This window comes from Dermacentor albipictus, chromosome 2, assembly GCF_038994185.2.
Source record: "Dermacentor albipictus isolate Rhodes 1998 colony chromosome 2, USDA_Dalb.pri_finalv2, whole genome shotgun sequence".
NCBI lineage: Eukaryota > Metazoa > Arthropoda > Arachnida > Ixodida > Ixodidae > Dermacentor > Dermacentor albipictus.
The window spans coordinates 135813494-135833619 of NC_091822.1; the positions used below are offsets into that span (position 1 = coordinate 135813494).

The following is a 20126-nucleotide window of genomic DNA, read 5'->3' on the forward strand; positions in this document are numbered from 1 at the left end:
AAGGAATTGAATGCTCAATAAACTGTTTCTGCTATTGACTACAGATTTTGAGAGATCTGGACTATGCTGTTGATTTTTAACAAGTACCCGACCACTTTCATAATCATCTTGTTAGCACTAAATGAGCTATCTCAGCTATGTTCTTTCCTGATATATATTGTTGCCCACTGGTAGTATTATTGAGCTTGTTAGTCTTTTCTGCACCACTGTAGCCATAAACAAACACAAGCTGAAGACAAGATGAAGGCTGCTTACGTCTCATGACTGAAAATTTGATCCTGAGGCTAGCTATTCTACCCATCACTTATAACTGAAAATCTGATGCTAAGCCTGCTTACTTAATCTGAACATCCAGTTTAGTGAGTTGGAGCACTGCAGCAATGGAAATAGAGCTTGATAAAATTGTTCGCTGCTGGATACTGCAGTTTCAAACATTGCTTATGGTAACCAAAAATGTGTGTGCCTAATTAGTGATAAATTTTGAGAGTCGACGACAAATGTTGATGAAATCTTTTTTCCCAGATTTACGTCAACACTATGAAACAAAACCTGTGAGTCAGCCTTGAGTTGTTGCAACATCTGCAGATATGGAGATAGGCCAAGGCCTTTCTAACATGGTGCTTCCAGACAGTTTTTATCCAAACAGAGGGTGATAAAGCTGGGAAAGCATTTGGGGTCTTATCATCACTTGTAAACAACCTTTATCATGTTGCTTGCACACATGCTCCTGCTTTGCCTCTGCAAAGCCACGCCCGTGTTACCTTGTGGTAGTTCCTGAATGGGATTTACCAAAACTCTAGCTAAACTTGCAGTTTCTGTTTAACTTGCGAGAAAGCTTTATTGATGGCCAGAAGAGGCAGGGGCATTTAAGATGACAAATTTATCTGTAAAATACGTAGTTGAAGGGGAGTTTTTGGTTGCAACTATTTCTAGGCAATTTGCGCTTGATCCCTCTTCTTCCTTTTCTTTACGCCATCATTTCTTCTGGCTTAAATTTGTTTATTACTTTCTGTATTTAACAATATCATGTTTAATAAGCATGTAAGATAGTATAGTGAAAATAACTGTTATACTTAAATAAAAGGCACTGATATTATTAAATGAAGTAGAGTGTTCCAGAAGCTCTACCAAATGGTTCACATTGCCCTTTGATGTGGCTCCTTTTCATAGGACTATGCTATATTGTAAATGGTGCAGGCTCTGCTTTTTAACCTTGCCCAAAGAATCTGCTAACTTTTACATTATTTGTTAGAAATGCTGGGTATTTCTACTGAATTTCTGCTTTATTTAATGTGACGAGCAACAGTAGCTACTATTCATAAACTTTGCCCCATTCAAAAGGAATGGAGACTCCATGAGTGAATGAGTCAGCTTGTAGGTGCGACGCCCGTGCACATTGTTTGCACAGTGCTGCGTTGTTTGACGTAGACCCGAGCAAACGCCATCGTGTCAGCTGTGGGCTTTCCCCACACACACTTATCGTAGCAGGGAACGCCCAGATAGGAAGTGCCGCTACGATATGCGATGCCTCACCCCGCCTCCCTCTCCCGCCCCCGCAGTTCGGCTTGGCAAACACTTCCTCATCTCGTGCTATGCACTTGATCGTGTTCCCTTCACTTGCACCCCACATTGTTCTTGCCTGCAGAGCCTTGGAGAAAAGCGTAGGTGCATTCTGCTAATTTCAAAGAGTTTGTTCTCTGACCATTCTGCTTTGCTCAGTGATGCTAGTTTACTCAGTGGTACATACTCCCTGTTCAAGTACTTGTCCACTCTGTGGACAAGTACTTAGTATAGTATAGGGGGAACTGAGAGGCTCCTCTCTCTCTCTCTCTTTCTGTTTAAATGCTACAACAGATGCCAATGTATAACGAAGCCAGGGAAAGCATAGAGGAAATTAACATTCCTTTTTTAGTGAAATGTCGAAGTATTGCAAAGGGAAATTAAGGTGAGCCTACTTCTGAATCCACTTCATTTGCATTACACACGCAGTGCTCGTATCATCGAGCTGCCATCATGGCCATACTCCCACACGCTCTCTAGGTGTTTGCATATATGTCCCTTGGAGCGTTAGCCAGTGCTTTCCACAGCCAATCGTGGTAGATATGGAAATTCTTTTTTTCTATCCTTTCATTGCTAAACTTGTAGCCTTTCTAAATTATTTTTATAACTTCCTTTTCTTTTATGAATGGGTATGGGACAAGTGCTGTCACCTGGAAGTGTGGTTTCACTTATCCCTCAATGACCTATAGTGCACAGCAAAAAGCACTCTGGATATTTTTTTCTCAGTCTCACCAGCTTGTGCTGTGAATGGCTTAATTGTATGTCCTTTGCAAATTGTTTACACCTAACTGGAATTTGGGAAAGTGCTGCAGATTTCTAGTACTTCTTGGGACATTCTTCCTAAATGTACGTTGTGTCGCAATTTCTCAATCAAGCAACTCCAAAAGTGTGCACAATATTAAGCTTTCGCTCCTGCACTAAGGTGGTGTGAGATGTCGTATGTGTTGCCATTTTTTCTTTGTTTATGTATGTAACATGCTACATGTGAAGTATGGTGGACGAGTTGTGTTTGTTGAGTGCTTTTCTACCATGACAAATCTGATTATTAAGATTGGCACTTAGGGACATTGCAGTAATGCACGAATTTGGGAATTGTTGGGAACGGGCAAGGTTTCTTTAACTCCCAGCATGAAAAGGCCAGATGCTCTCTCTGTGCAGAGCATGGGTGCGACATTGCTACATTTTCCTTTTTCTATCCTAGTGCAGTTTTTATCGGCAACACGTTATTGTACAGGCATTGCCTCAGGGATAGGTGGGATACACCTTTATTCATTCAAACCTCAGCTCCAATTCTCTGCTGCCTCTCTGTGCAGGTGTGAAACACCCGAACATCATATGTGACGCTTGTGTCAAGCGGGGCATCAGTGGCACCCGGTGGAAATGCACACGTTGCTATGATTTCGACTTGTGCAACCAGTGCTACATGGTGGACAAGCATGACCTCACCCACACGTTTGTTCGCTACGACACTGCTGGCTCCGCGGGGTGAGTCCGAGTCCCACGTATTTGAAAACTACAGAAAGCTGAACAAGTTCCTACGCTATGGTTTTGGTTTTGCTCTTCTTGTGTCTGTGTCTGCATTTTCTGTGCGTGTTGTCTCAAGCCACAGATACTTCCGCATCTATTGGCAACAACCTTGCTTCCAGATGTGCAGATGGTCTCATTGTGGTATGCCAGAGGATGCAGACTTGTATGAATTTCACAGTGGGAGGAACCTCAGGCTTATGTGAACAGATGACTTGCCATCATCTTGCTGCTCTGCCAACTTGTGAGGGGTCAGGACCTCGTCAAGCTGTTCTAGCATTCAGTCCCGTACGCCTCCTTTTCAGTGGAAATAAATATGATTGATTGATTGATTGATTGATTGATTGATTGATTGATTGATTGATTGATTTCGGCAAAATGCCTTGTCATTGTTCCCTTAGTTGATAAGCCCACACAACCCTTTGACTGAGGTCATTTGGATGAGGAGAGGACAGCATACACAGCACATTTAGGTGACTTTGTTGGGAATGGGCAAAGCTTTACAGAAAGGTCATGTTGAATGGATGGTTGGATACAACTTTCTTGACGGCACTGTCTTTCCCAAATGTGAAAGTGTACTTGAGAACTTGCATGCCTGAAGCCAAGGTACAGCAGCCATATTCACAGACGGGAACACCCCATTTTGGTAGCCTACTGACAATTGCTTTTAGGAATGAATTGGGATATTCATCATCATCAGCCTATTTTATGTCCACTGCAGGACGAAGGCCACTCCCTGAGATCTCCAGTTACCTCTGTCCTGCGCAAACCAATTCCAACTTGCACCTGCAAATTTCCTAATTTCATCACCCCTCCTAGTGTTCTCTTGTCCTCTACTGCACTTGCCTTCTGTTGGCACCCATCCTGTAACCCTAAAGGTCCACCGGTTATCTAACCTACGCATTACAAGGCCTGCCTAGCTCCATTTTCTTCTCTTAATGTCAATTAAAATATTGGCTATCCCCATTTTCTCTCTGATCCACACCGCTCTCTTCCTTTCTCTTATTGCTACACCTATCATTCTTCGTTCCATCACTCTTTCCATGGTCCTTAACTTGTTCTCAAGCTTCTTTGTCAGTCTCCAAGCTTCTGCCCCATATGTTATTACGAGTAGAATGCATTGATTGTACACCTATCTTTTCAGTGATAGTGGTAAGCTTCCAGTCAGGATCTGACAAAGTCTGCCATATGCACTCCAAACCATTTTTATTCTTCTGTAAATTTCCTTCTCATGATCAGGGGCCCCTGAGAGTAATTGACCTAGGTAAATGTACTCATTCACAGACTCTAGAAGCTGACTGGTGATCCTGAGCTCTTGTTCCCTTGCCCGGGTAGTGATCATTATCTTTGTCTTGTGCATATTAATCTTCCACCTCACTCTTACACTCTCTCTGTTAAAGGGACACTAAAGGGAAACAATAAATCAGTTTAGACTAGTGTAGTATTGTTTGAGAACCCTGCAGGCAGTCATTTCAAAATAATAGTTTGATTATTAGATGAGGAAATGGAGGTCGAAGTATCAGTATTTGAATTTCGCGCCGAAATCTCAACGCCGCAACGTCAGCGTGACGTCAGGGATTCCAAAGTATGTTTTCGCATTTGGGCCGCGTTGGCTGAATAAAGGTTCCCGAAACTTGCCATGTTTAATATTTCATTCCTTTAGAACACAATGTAGTCAATCTGTACCGCTATACATAATTAGTAGGCCCTAAAAGATGCCATCAAAATCCATGACGCCACAGCCCCCAGGTGCGGGAACTCAAGTAGGCGTCGCCACCCGTATTTCATTCTTGTGCTATTTCTGGTTTACCAAACGTCTTATCGTTGTAAGAGGGGTGTTTTTGGTGTTGTAGAACGGTAATTTACTGATGCAGAAGAAATCGTTTTTCACTTTAGTGTCCCTTTAAGGTCCTCAATCATTTCTTGTAACTCGTCCGTAGTGTTGCTGAACAGGACAATGTCATCTGCAGACCAAAGGTTGCTGAGATATTTGCCGTAGATCCTTACTCCTAAGCCTTCCCAGTTTAATAGCTTGACTACTTCTTCCAAGCATGCAGTGGATAGCATTGGAGAGATTGTGTCTCCTTGCCTGACCCCTTTCTTTATAGGTATCTTTCTGCTTTTCTTGTGGAGAATCAAGGTAGCCTGGTATTAAGTCCTGAGAATTAAGTTCACTATGAATGCTTTCAGTTACCCACACGACATTCTGCCACAAGTCTTAGAGTGAATAACCTGAATATGTAATCATAGTATAAACAGGCAATCCCTGGCAAAAAGCCTCATATGACAGATATGATGCATATTAATAATCTTGTATGATCAATGAAGACACCCATAAAACATAAGTTGCTGCAGTGGAATCATATTAATTACCTTCATAGCCAGGAAATTAATGTAGCTAACTTTTCCTAGGGTCAGTTGTGACAGTACGAACTGTACCCTCATGTCTCCATACTTGACACTAAAAATTTATAACTGTAGTTAGCTTCTGGTCTGTGCAACTTTGCCAGACATTGCAGCGACAATTTGGAAGGATGGAGATTACATTACATGCCACTGTGACATCACTTTCAATGGATAACATGACTCTTGCTAAGTTTTAAACTTCTCTTTGGGAAACTAGAGGTAACTGAAAAAAAAATGATTTGTGGACTTGCAGGCATCAGGATAATTAACTGCTGCAGCACCAAACATATTCTGCTGTAAATATAGCTCGCAAAGATTTTGTAATTCTCGGGAGAACTGTTTTTCTGCAGAGAAGTTTGTCTTGCTGAGAAAACAATGCAATTAGAAATCAAATGCTTAGGAAGATTTTTCTTTATAGGAATCAAGGACATGAGAAGTAGTTAACACCACACATGTAATTGACCCATTGGAATGGTTTCCTGAAGCCCATATGGAGCACTGGAAAGGAGATCTTGTGTCCCCCCAACCAGAGATCAAGACTTTTCCTATGTGCTCGCTCGCTCGTATTGCTCATGATAAAGACTTTTAAATTTCAATGTCTTTCATAAGCACTTTGACGTTTAGGTGCACGAGAACCTCCATGACTCTTAAGCTAGTAAAAAAAATATAAAAAAATCTGATGGTCAGCTGTGATTAATGACCATGCTTCAAAGATCTAATTAGTTTTATTTTGACATTTTCTTACCCCTTGGAAACTCTGTGTCGCTCACTTAGCAATACTTCAGGGTATTGCGAAGTCACACAATATATGTTTAACTGAAACAATATAACTCCTATTTTGAGACTGTTGAAATAATCACATTGATAAGCTTCACACCGATAGCTCATCAAAGCAGTGAGTATAATACTTCCAATGACTGATTCATTATTATCCTAATATGCTTTTGGTAGTCAGTCCTTTGAAAATCTGCAAATAATTTACTTCAAAGGTTGCACCAGCAAAGTACGATGTTGGACTAGTCAACGCATAGCTCTCAATGTTTGTGGCACAATGCTTGTGGCTGAAATGGACAGAAAGAGTGCCAGTCAGGCAGAAGGAGATGTGATGTCTTGTTCGTCTCTTCTTTTTTTTCTAACCTTTTGCACTATAAACATCTATTGTATTGGCAAGCATGCTGCCATTAATTTTTTTTATTTCCTCTTGAAAATGGATAATGTATGTAGTGGACCCTCGGCAAAGTATTGCTACATTTCAAAGGCAAAGAGTGGTACAAGTGCAAAATTAAATAAGGTGCCCACGAAAGAAGGCTTTTTTTTTCTTTCTTTCAGTTTTTTTTTTCCTTTGCAGGAGTTGCTGTCTTTATTGCGGAGCCATCACTTCGCTTTTTTTTTCTTCTAATTTTTCTTGCTATGAAATTGCACATTTTCCTGCACAGCTGCCGTGTCAGCACATGCTGCAGGTCAGTGCACTGACAACGAGGAAGTTCGTTTGTTTTGGTTGCCGTGGGAATGAAAGGCAAGAGACCACTTGGTGTATTGCACAACTGCTTGCAATGCATACCAGTGGGAGTAAAGAGGAAGGGAAGCACTCCCTCCTCACGCTTCTCCTCGTTCCACCACTCACATGCAGGTTCCTGATCCAGCTATCAGTGCCTGTTCTTTGCACACTTCAAACTCTGTGTTCTGTAACTTGCTATCGTTGCTGGTCGTCCGCTCCAAGACGGAACTGTGTCCCCTTGAGTAACTTGAATGAAGTACACGGCCTTTCCTGGTTTTCTAAAGCTAGGTAAACGACAGTTGGGTCTTTAATTATTTATTTTTTTCATTGCTTGCTATATTTGTGGAGTTAGTCGGTGATAAATTTTAAGTGGAAGCACAATCGAGGGCATTGGAGTGACAAGTGATCAGCAGATTTGCAGGCATAAAGTGGATTGCGCTTGGAAGCTGATGACAAGGGCAATTGGAGATATCTGTGAGAGGCGTTTGTCTCCCAGTGGGCTTAAAGGTAGGCTGATAACGGTAGTAAAATATTGTGCAGTAAGGTGTTCTGAAGTTACTGGTTTTACTTTATTCCCTAGTTTAACAAGCTGTTGGGTTTGCTTCTACAGTAATGCAGACTGATTAAGGTTAGTAATGTCAGTGCTTTGTAAATTATATTGTGGCTAGTAATGAAAATGGTTGCTATTAGTGACACTTTATTGTGTATAGCTTATCGGTTCAGCGGTGCTTTATATTTTTGTCAATTCTTTCAACTTCTTTCAAGCTTAGGCAAAAAAAGAGACGTGTTTGTTTTCAGTGCTTGACCCAATGTTGAGATTTTTGCTAACTCATGGTGACACAAGCAAAAGTACTTAGTCCTAACATGGTGCCTGTGCTTAAAATGCAAGCCACATTTTTATATTCGGTTCAGAGAACTTGTGTAAATTGTTGATGAACTTATTGGTGCTTCTGTTCAGGCTGAGGGAGTTGTTTGCTTATGTATTTTGAAACTAACAGACCATTTGAAAAGCCAATCTGTACTTCACATGATATGATAATGCAGAAGTTTTCCTTGCTTGAGTGGCAAAACATACTGGAGGGCCAAGAAAACGGCCAACAGTGTTTGAGACTGCCAGTCTCCTCTGCCTATATATGTACATCTTTAAATTTTTGTTGTATATCTCGCAGCTACCTTTATAGTCTTGTATACTATTGTTCTTTTTTTTTCCTTTGTAGATGCCGCTTTTTGCCTATTTTTAGTGGTTAGTGCACTTTTGTTTGTTGGTTGGTTGTCTGCTAACTGCAACCAGGAAGTGAAAAACGTATGACCATCTCTGCTGCACCATGGTCTCTGCAATTTACCTTTGCTTATGCATCTCATTATTTGCATTGCCCTTGCAGCAGTTGCGCTTGGACTGCAGCGGAAGAAGCTTTTTCCTGGCTGTGCGAGATCATGTGTTAAATCTTCTGATCCTGTCTCTTTTTGCAGGGTAGAGATGCCCAAGAGGCAAGGTGCTGTCAAGATTCAAGCACGTGGAATATTCACTGGTGCCAAGGTTGTTCGGGGCCCTGACTGGGACTGGGGCAATCAAGACGGTGAGTGCTGCTAAACCACTGAATTTGCAATTTTGCCTTTGCCACTGGTTTGCCCACATAGTTGACTAATGTATTGTCGGTGCAGATTATAAAAGTTTCTCATGCCAAAGTGGTGGCGTTATGCTGCTATTTAAGAAAGTAGCAACTTTGCTACAACTTTTGCAGCTTCGATTGAATTAAATTTTCTTTATGATGCAACTATCTCATTACCGTAGAATGCTTTTATGGAAAATGGTGCATTATGTTCTCGATTTAGTGAAGTAATTTCCTGTGGCAGGTCTTTATTAATTAAATGTTTACACATTTTTTGCACCCTTTGGTACCTGTTTGAGAAGGGTCTACATGAGGGATGAGCTTATAAATGGTTTGCTGTGCCATTTGGCAGCATGGACAGGACACACCCTGTTTGTGCTGATGGGGATATGAAGATAAATAAGTAGAAATAGCCATGGGCTATTAAGCTTTGATGATGACAGCTAAATCCACTACTATCCAATTAACCTACCAATTGGCTGTCCAATTAACTTTAATCATTTAAGGTCAATGAAAAAAGCAAGAAAGCTACCAAAAAAAAAAATAAGGAATTTTTTAGGTTCTTATAGGTGCTTATATGCTGATGCCTGTGTTTGCATGTCAGGTCAAGTCATACACATTTGAAAAAAAACTACATTCAGCACTCACCCTGAGCTGTTATTATTACTTTGAGTGTAAACAGGAGCTGCCAACTTTATTTTATGATGACAAGCAGAAGAACCTGAAATTGCACGAAACTTTGGTTAACTTACCTAACCTGTCAGCTTACCCATGTGGCAAGGGGTGTTGATCACCAAACAGCCGTTTGCAGGGGAAGTGATCTGCCTTTGCTCCGAGCATTGGGGTGGTTGCACGGTGCAGGAGGTGAGGGCAAGGCGGGCATGGTGACAGACGTGCGCGGCTGGGAGACCGAGTCCGGACGCAGTGTGGCAAGCGTGCGCTGGTCCTCGGGTTCGACCAACGTCTACCGGTTAGGACACCTGGGCAAAGTGGACCTGAGGTGCATCCAGGACGTGCCGGGACCTACTTATTACCGAGACCACCTTCCTGTACTGGGTGCGTGACAGAGGCTGCAGGCATAGTTCTTTCACTCTCTCTGCCCTACACTGGTACACGGTTTGAAGCATTGAAGTGGCCTCCTGGTGCTGCTAGTGAGACACAATTGAATGGAAGGCACGGTTGGTAGCTTCTTGTAAATAGCTACATGAAACACTGCGGTGACAATGAAGAATGTTGAAAACTTCTTTTAATAGCATGACGCCTGCAGTGCAGTAGCACTAACAGCTGCACGTGGGACCTCTAAAATCACGAGCACAGAATAATTTTTTGGGCAGGGTGTGTGAGAAGTTGGGTAAAATGACAGGAGAGGGCAGCATTTGGGTGTCATGCCAACCATGGCCATGCTATGCTGGGGCCTTTGTGCACCATGGTCCAGAGCTCTATTGCTTACTGTATCTGTAATACTACTGTATCTTTCAAGATACAGTAGTATTTCTAGGCAGGGTGTTTGATGGACACACTAAAAGCACTAAGCAAAAATCGGTAGAGAGAATCTTCATGCTGGTAAAGCCTTATGACGTGCACTCCTTGCACGTTTTTCTTGGCCTAGCAGGACACTTTAGGGCATTTATCAAGAACTATGCACTGAGAACAAGGTGCCCTGCACGTTTAACTCAGAAAGGCATGCCTTTTCAATGGGATGAGGACTGCGAAGCTGTCTATTGTGAGCTTGTAAAACTAATATTATGAGACCCCATCTTGCAAATACCAGATTTTTCTCTGCCTTTCGTGCTGAACACTGATGCATCACACTATGCTCCCTCACTATGCTTCACTATGCTCCCTCACTATGCTCCCTCACTATGCTCCCTCCATCACTATGCTTGTACTTACCTAGAAGGTGCCAAATTCATACTTTTCACTGACCATGAAGCACTGACTCCACTTCTGAGCATGGCCCAGCCAAGAGGCCGCATTGCTAGATGGGTGAACTACCTGCAACAATTTGATTTTGTAATTTTGCACTGTCCTGGCTCGCTCTTCACTGACGCTGATGCACTTTCAAGATCACTTGTACACGAATAAAGCAAGAATCCAGAGGCAATCAATCATATTAAGCTGTGGGAAGATACAGAAGAGCTCCAGTTTATCAATGTAAAGTATCAAGTATGTACCACCAACTACGATTTCCAAGGATTCTTCATCTATACTACGACATTCCTAGATCGGGCGGACATGACGGCTTCTGGTGCACTTATAAGAAATTGCTCATGAGATTCATATGGCCGGGCATGAAAAATGATATCCGCCATTACATCCACACATGCCAGCTCTGCCAGATGAACAAAGTTAAATTCAAGCAATCGACAGATGTTATGACAAACCCTGAATATTCAAGCGTTCCATTCAACGTGATTCGTTTAAACTTCGTGGAGCTCGAAAAGAAGGGAGAAGGAGTCAAACGAGTAAGCTTTCTTGCTTTCCATAGATGAGGGCACAAGGACGATTGCGGCTAAAGCTGGCAAAGAAGATGCAAACAGCGTAATAGATCTCCTCAAGGCTGAATGTTTTAAACATACAAGGATGCTAGTCTGCGACAACGGGCCGGCTTTCCGGTGTGCCAAGTTATCAAAGTGGGCTCAGGAGCACAAGATAATGATCAAGTATTCTTCTCCATACCACCCGGTAGCAAGCGGCCTAACAGAACATGCTATGCGAGACGTCAAACAGTAGCTGAAGATGTATCCAGACTTTGCCAGTGGCTGGAAGTGTTGTCTCGAGGCCACTGTGAAACATCACAACAGATCATACACCACTGGTTTAAGCTGCGGTCCTCATTTTGCCACTTCGGGTACAGCACCCATACTTCCTGCAGATCTTGAGCTAGGCCTCCTAGAGAATCTCAAACTCGCTGAAGTAAGGAAAGCTGTCAAAGAACAGGAGGTCTACAAGCGCCGCATGAAGAAAAATTTTGATTAAAAAGCACAGTAGCAAGATACCAGACATACAACCTGGAGAGTATCTCCTTGTAAGGAAATGAGCTGTACCTTCATATTCTATATTGTACAGACCATTGTAAGTGACTAAGACTGCATCCCAGCATGGAATATTGAAGAACATCTGATACACTGGAGCCTCAGGTCAAACGGTGTGCGCCTCTATTTGAAACATATTAAAGTATATTTATTTACTCGTACTGTTGGCCTGTCGGCCGTTAAAGGGTGGGTCAAAAGCAGCACTTCAACCCATTAGTACAATACATGAATGTTCCAATAATACATATAGCACAAAGAAAAACAAGTCAATTACAGTATTTCGGCAATTAGTACAGTACATGAATAGGCGAACATAAGCAAACAAAAAAGAAATATTCTGCACATACTCCGATCAATAATGCAAGACTATAAATGCAGTGTTAACAAACGAGCTCATACACACACCATATGCACCCCCCCCCCACCAAAAAAAAAAAATAAAAGCGGTGAGCACGTATACGTGCGTGCATCTTTCAGTGTGGCTTTAACTTTTTCTCAAATGGTTCTCCACTAATGCTTTCTTGTGTTAATACCGGTAATTAATTCCATTCCTTAATGGTTCTTGGGAGAAGGAAAATGTGTAAGCGTTAATGTGCATCTGAGGTATTCAAAAAGTATTATATTTGCTTTTCTGTAGCATTCTACCCTGTCATGCTATCAGATACTTATCACTATTGATACTGTTCCTTATTACACCCACGTGGTGTAATCAAAAGAAGTCCAGAAGAGTGAAGCGGTCTGCGCTGGATGCATGAATGACGAAGTGGGCTAGGGGAGAAGTGAGGACAAAGAAGTTAAAATAACATGGCGGACAGCACCCATCTCACTGAGATCGTCTTTTCTACTGCCATTCTAATTAGGAATGCTACATTCCACAAGTGAGGTCCTTTTAGGTGACGTCATAGGTGAACACATTTGTGAGTTTCCTGTCTTAATTAACTCAGTAAAAAGAAGCAAAGAATCGTGCATTTTCAATAATTTTTGCCTAACGAATAAAGTTTCAGCCGCAATATTTGTTCATTATCTTTCCCTGTTGCTATAATTTATGCTAAAAATATGTTACACAATGAAATAAAGTACTTTTCCCGAAGCTTACTTCTGAATTTGGCAAAAAGATTGATGATGTTCGCACCTAAATTAAGCAATAAGACCCTCTAGATAAACATATGCGAAATAGCTTGTTAAATGCACCACCCTTATATGTTGTCAGCTAGAAATTTATATTAGAGTACATTTTGTTTGAGGCAGGAAAAGTATTTTTGAAATCAAAAAGCTATCTCACCAGTAGGCACTCCTGAACTGTGTCGTCACAGGCGACAGCTGAATTTTTTCCGTGCTTATGAACTGTTTATGCATAAAATATAAGCACATGCTTGTTTATGCGCAGTAAGTGGCAGAAAAGTATCTATTTACACTGTTTGAATGTTGATGCCCCCGATACCTAAGTTTTACAATAATAAATTTGTGGGTTCAAAGTAAATCACGACTGTTTTGAGGTCATCGTCACGATTGGATATTTATCTGACACGAGATATTGTGCATGGCACTGATTCATTGTTTTGTAAGTACTACAGACCAGCAAATTGTGAGTTATGCAAGAACCTGAATCACCAACACTCCGCGCCAACCGTGGCATAGGGGACAAATGTCAAGAAATTTCCACTTTGGAGGCCAAAGTTTGCTTTGAGTGTCAAGTGCCATTTTCGTTCTGGTGTGGACAAGCAGAGAAGAAATGAGCATGTGATTATTCTGCCACTGCAAAAAGCTTACATCTATGCCGTGTGCGCCTACCTGAATGCCCCGAACCCCCCCCCAAATTAGAATGGTGTATACTGGTGTCAAGGGACACCAGTGTACACCAGTTCGCTTGGCAAATAGCCACAGTGTATATGCGTGCCAGAAAAATAGCTGGCACCACATATGTGTTCTGCAGTGAAGACACAGTTTGGGAGTGCCTGCCGGTGAAATTGGTTGTGGACTTTAAAAATTTTTTCAGCCCCCAAACAAAATTTACTCAAATTAGAATTTCTAGATCATAAGATGAAAGGTTGGTTAGTACAATGAGCTGTTTCGCATATTTTTATCTCGGGGGCCTTAAGGCATAATTTAGGTCTGAGCACCATCCAAAAGTGATTTTATCCCAAATTTGAAAGCAATTCTCTAGTAAAGTACTTAATGTTGTAGTCGAATAATTGTTTTTAGCAGAAGCTATAGCAGTGGGAAAAAACAGTAGAAGAGTGTTGTGGCTGAAACCTTAACGATGTTTATGGAAGAAATCTCTGAATATGCACAATTTCTTGCTCCTTTAACTGAGCCAAATAAACATGGGAAAAGAATAAATGTGTCAACTTATATTGTCACATGAAAGAACCATGCCAGTAGAACATTCTAAACTTGTACTTGTCGTTCTACCTTGTTTCACACTTAAAAGATATTTAACTCCGACCAACTTTTGCTTCTTTATGGAAACTTGAAAGAATGCATGCATCACGAAACAATTTTTTATGAGAAAAATACTTTGGTGAAACCTCATTCACACGATCATCAACAAGCCCATTTTTTTCCGTGAGAATCAACGATTGGGACTTTTGGAATCTGGGTCGTTTTGTGTAGAATAACACAGTAGTGTATCACGGTATGCTAAAACGTTCCATTTAAGATATCTTGTGGCAGAAATCATTACATTATGTGTCTCCTCTGAGGTCATATTATCAGTTAGGGATTGTATAGGACATTTTTGCTTTGTTAAAACAGGGTTTTTTGTATGTTTGGGTTGATGCAGGAATTTCAAGGGAATTAATATGATTTTGTTTAGATCCATTTGTTTGTTACAAGCCATTTCATTATAAACAAGGTTTCACAATACTTCTGATGCTTTTTGAAATCACCTTTGTATGCTCAAATATATTTACCTAACAAATGCCTGTGCTCTGAGCACTGAAACTTGTGTAAAATCTTAGCCTCAACTCTGACTCTTCAATGTGCGCAGAACTCTTATGCCCCGTTCACACTGAGACATTCGGCGTCTGGAGCGGCGCCCAGTTCGGCGGAAACCAGTTCGGCGGCGGCGAGATCCGCCGGAATAGCCCCTTCCGCGCCGATCGCTCCCGTACCGATTTTTGCGGCAGCTGCCGCCGGATTGCCTCGCCGCCGCGCGGCGCTGACCAATCGGGGAGCGCGACACAGAACTTCCAAAGCTGGCGGCCGAGTCTCACGTCATGTCGCAGTCGTCGCAGTCATCAAAGTCCGCCGCGACATCCACATCCGAAATGCTCATCGAACTGGTGCGCAACCACCCAGTCCTCTACGATAAGCGCCACTTGAAGCACAAAGACAACGCGCTGAAGGAAGACTTGTGGCACAAGATCGGTCGCGAGATTGGTGGGCGAACCCACCATCGCCGCTGCCGCCGTCTCTTCGGCGAATGCTTCTGCGCGTCATGCATCGCCAGAAAGGCGCTTGCCAACAGGCCGAGCAGTACTGCCTCTTCTTGCCCGGGGTTCATCATTGTCTTTCCAAGCAATGGTGGAGACGCGCAACATAAACACACGAACTCAATGCGAGCGGAGACAACATCGCACCTTCGAGCCGCGCGAACATCCGGGATATCCCACGCTCGATTGGAGGTTAGCACTTTGGGGGACAGATGGCGCTGTATGTCTTTCCGGCGGCGCGGTCCGCAAGCAGTGTGAACTACGCGATTTTCGGCGGCAGGAGAATTCCATTCGCTGTAGACGCCGGATTCCTCAATGTGAACGTACCATTATCATCAAACATACAGTCACGCATTTTGACGCCACTAACATGCAGCTGCACCAACTGAAGAATAGGGCTTACGAATTCGCTTTTAAATATTGCCCAGCTTTAGAAACTCCTCGAACTCCAGCAAATGTAACAACTGCAATGCGTCTGGTACGAAAAGTTTTAGATTTCCCACCGGGTAAAGTGAAGTGGGGATGGTGCACTCTCTTGTCAGCCTAGTAGAAGTTGCGTGTGGCATTCGTCTTATCAGCAGCATATTCATTGGACCATAATCGCTTGTAATAAGGAACAGGTTTGTAGAAGAGCCTAGATTGGTCGCACACAGGCACTGTTATCTGTAGAAGAGCCTAGATTGGTCGCACACAGGCACTGTTATCTGTATCTCACCGTGGGTGATAACACAAGTACACGTAAAGCCGTTCAGTGTAGTAGTGTAAATCAAAAGCAAAGAGTGCATTGTGCTAACACAGTGCAAGCGACACTTGCCTTTGGTGTTATCAGCAGCACACTTTCCCCCTCTTGAATGGCTTAGTAAAACAGAGTACCGAAGAAGGAAGTGTGATTCTGTGTGGTGATAACGCACCGTTATCTTTGAGTATGCATTGAAGCGTAGGCATGCTGTAACTGTCTGCTGCTTTGACTACACGATGGGCAGTTAGCATATTGCACCAGAAGGGAGTCAGCGTGATTGTAACATGAGTTGGCCGCGCAGGCATGGGCTCTGCGTCAGACCAGGGGGTTGTCACTCTGAGAGGTGCGTCGGCACAGTCGCAGCGCTCTCCGTTCAGCGTGGGAGACCGGGTGGAAGTGTTGCTTGACATTGAGTCCCTAAAGATCATGCAGGATGGACATGGTGGATGGAATCCGAAGATGTCTGAGGTAGGTGCGCTTGCGTCCTTTCAACGTGCGATATTTCTTATGTAAAGTTCTGTGCAGCCACGTCTCGAAGTCTGGAGGCAAAAGTCTGCGGAAATCTTGTATTCAGCCTTGCACGCTTCTTTGGAGCACCGAAGCTGACTTTCTTAGTTATGTCCACGATCTCTGAACTTTGTACCCTTCTAAGGTTTCAGTTTTCGTCTTCTTTTTCCACTGTGCACGGATCTTTAAGTGCCTCTGTAGAAAGGCTTTGGTCGGCCCAATCAGCATTTCCAGTTTACAAGATGGCATCGGCGAGGCACGCAGGTGCTGTGTGCATGGCTCTTGCATAGAAACGTCGCATTTGTACCAATTCTAATGCATCTGTGCATGATCGTTTGGACTTTGAAAGCAGCGCTGACATGGAAGATCACTTTGGTTTGTCAGATTTATGAACGAAGTTTCGCTTTCTTTGCTGAACCGCATTGTCCTAGAGCTAGTCACTAGGGTCGACATTTTCTTTTATATCTCAAGGAATATTTCACATAGAAAAATAATGTGTACTGGGATATTTCACTGCTTCTTTGTGTTGCAAATGTATACTCTGCAATTTTTTAGAGGTCTTTTTGTGTGAAGCAGAAATGATGTTTTTATGTCAGTTTTTCTTTTTTTCTACGAAATTGTTGTTTAGATATCTTTTCTTTTTTTCGATTTCTCTTTTAATAAATGTCTTTGGGAATAGTACCACGGAAAAAAGAATTGTTTGTAAGCTTCATGTTGTCAATAAATTTGACCTTGCCCTTCAGTCTGCTTGCCTCCCAGTTAACTTATGTGCTGAAGAGACTACCCCGAAAGGTGTTAGTCCCAGGTTTGATCTTTGAACAAGGGTGACTATTTTTCTTCAAGTGCAAAGCTTTCTTTCTGAGGAACCTGATTGGGTTCGCTTTGTATCTTTGTGCTACTCGCAGGCGGATGCCAATTTCCCCCTTTCATAACAAATAAACTCACATTTGGCTTGTAGGTCATAGGAAAAATTGGCACCGTGCATCGTGTGACAGATCGAGGGGACATCAGGGTCCAGTATGAGGGTTCTAATAACCGCTGGACATTTCATCCGGACGCCCTTACAAAGGCAAGTATACCTTTAAGTTCGAAATGCTTCAAGTTGGCAAAACTTCAAGGTGGCTCATCAAACATTTTGCTGACATTTCTCTGCATTGTGCCAGGCTGCGTTAGCTCATCCACATCGCAGTGCTTCATGATCAAGCTACTATCTAAGTGGCAGCATCCTCGTAGTGTAATAGTAATTAAATTATGGAGTGACATATTAACATCTTTTTTAAAAGCAAAAGCAAAATGTCAATTTATATGCTACTGTAAAATCCGACCTTTCTTATCTTTCTGTGCCAGTGTCCCAGTGTACTTTCTAGCAGGTAAATGCATAGGCGGTCACTTCCTGCCCGTCGCCAACCTCAGGAACACGAAAAAAAAATGAGACTGAGAACAGATTGTATTGATTGCTTAATGGGAAGCATTCATTCTTGTTTTCATTTGGTAAATGTTCAGAGTTGCATCTAAAATTTCTTCCTTACTGGGTTTATGGAAGGCTCATGCACAGATAGGCAAGGCTGGGCTACATTTGTTCAAGGCTTTGTGAATAAAAGAAAAACCGAGTGCAAGAAAACTAATGGTATGAGACCGTCCTGTGCAGGCCAAGCACTCCACGTGGCACAACAAGCACAACATTAGCTTGAAGGAATACTGAGATGGCATTTTTGGCCTATGATTTTGCATTGACTGAAAGGTCAGAATGCTCTAAACCCTAGAAAGACACCGGCAAAAGTCGGAGAGCCCTAAATAAATAACTATTTGTAATTTACTGTTTCTACAAACCAGATTGCTTAGGTACCCAGGAGGTGCATATGCCATGTTGTTAGGATGCACTAGCAAGCTCAGTTCTTGCGATCACCTGCGATCACATGTGAACGCAGCCAAAAAAAAAAAAAAATTTAGATGCAAAAAGCACATAGTGCTCTGTTTATGGCCAGCATGGTCATATCTAGCCTTATGGCTATGCAATGTCGGCAAATTTTGGCAATTTTGTAACGTGTCGCGATGTCATAGTAACATGGTGACACCAGGCTTTGCATTTTGAGATCAACTTTATTATTAAAGAGACACTAAAGGGAAACACTGATAGATAGATAAAGCGTTCTTCAAGAACTCCGCTTTCATTGATTGATTTCCTGGCAATAGGTTGATTGTTGGCAGAGATACTGACCATCACTGTGTCATTCTTTAATTTTGCACCAAAACCCCAGGGCCAGTATGTGAATGTGACTTCACGGAATTCAAAGCGTTTCTTCACATTTAGGCCATTGTGGCTCAGTAAAGGTTATTGAAACTTTCTGAGTTCAGTCTTTGGCTCTTCTAGAGTGCTATGTAGTCCAGTTTTATCAATATAAAATTAAGAAAGTGTCGAAATCCACGACGTCATAGGGAGCTTTTACGGGAATTTCAAGGCGGCACCACCACCACCCATCTTTTGTTATTGCCTTTTCTTGTGTACAAAGCATATTTTGAGGGATAAGAGTGGCTTTTTTGGTATTGTAGAATGGTAATTTTTTAGCACAGCTCACATAATCTTTTCTTTGGTATCCCTTTAAATTACAGCGCCATTAGGTGTTTCCCAACCTCAAAACTTTCCAAGTGCAATCTTCTTATGTGCAAGAAAAGTATGGTACAGTTTCTGCAGCTTCAAAAATACCATGTTTCAGCTCTTCGACAGTGCCTGTTCTTGGGCTAAGTTGGCTCATTGCTCGCCCTGGGCCACTGTTGCTGTCTTTGTGATTTCCTTTGCACAACATTTTTCTTTATTCCCTGGGGGCTAACTGTACTTTCAAATAAAATGTACACAACTTTGTTTGAGCTTCAAGCATTTGGTACTTAGGTGCGTTCTCAGTGAGTGTGCATCTGTTTTGTTGCCCAGGTCGTGATGTTTTCGGTGGGGGATATGGTGAAAATATGCGACGACCTGCACAAGCTCAAGGAGTGGCAAGTGGGCCACGGCGAGTACATTGACGCCATGAAAGCGGTAAGTAGTGCTGAAGTATTCGTAGTTCCTGTGAGACACATGTGTTTTGGAGAGCTTGTGTGTCAGTTCAGACGTGAGGCAATCCTTTAACCCTTTCGCTGTCAGACCTTTCTGGCCATGACGCACCCCCAGTGTCGGCTTGGTTTCAGGGAATGAACATAGCAATTTATTTTTTATTATGATTGGTATACAAATAACATAGTCAATGCAATATGCACATTTCAGTGTTCTGCAGCTGTTGTTAGTAAACGTCATCATCATCATAAGCCTGACTATAACATCCGTTCAACATTCAAATCTGACGATGTGGAACTCACCTCTTCCTCGCATGAGATGCTGTCCGAGTCCGAATCTGAGCTCGGCTCGTATTCTGAATCAGAAGAGCCACCGCACCAATGAGCAGACGAAGGTCCTGTGCGCTCAGCCATCCAAAAGTAACCGCGCGCTGGGAGGATGCGCTTTCAGTCGGCCGCACAATGGAGAGAAATGGGACGTTGTGCGATCAAGAAGACAGAGGGAAATGGAAAAAGGCTAAAACAAAGTTCGAAGCGCTTTACGTTTGCTGCTGCAAGTCGGAAGCGAGGGTGCCGCGAGAGAGCGAAAGCAGCAATCGAGTCACTCTTTTCAGAGAGGCAACAGCGCGTGCCCCTGAACTTGACGCGCCGTAGCAGACACACCAACAGAAGAAAAATAAAAACCTTCAAACCAGCCGAGATGGCAGAACAACCCTTGAACACATAACCACATGCACACGACGCATGATCCAGCGAATGCGGAGCCAC

General features: G+C 42.6%; 1 protein-coding gene across 3 annotated transcripts in view; it reads left to right on the forward strand.

The window, feature by feature from the left end:
- The window catches only part of mib2 (mind bomb 2), a 65389-nt gene that overhangs the window by 6087 nt on the left and 39176 nt on the right, over nt 1-20126 (forward strand). For all 3 annotated transcript variants that reach the window (XM_065451919.1, XM_065451933.1, XM_065451926.2), the window contains exons 3-8: nt 2874-3045; nt 8459-8565; nt 9460-9654; nt 16108-16274; nt 17272-17382; nt 19240-19344. In XM_065451919.1, the coding sequence (XP_065307991.1) occupies nt 2874-3045; nt 8459-8565; nt 9460-9654; nt 16108-16274; nt 17272-17382; nt 19240-19344 (857 nt within the window). The remainder of the gene's footprint in view (nt 1-2873; nt 3046-8458; nt 8566-9459; nt 9655-16107; nt 16275-17271; nt 17383-19239; nt 19345-20126) is intronic.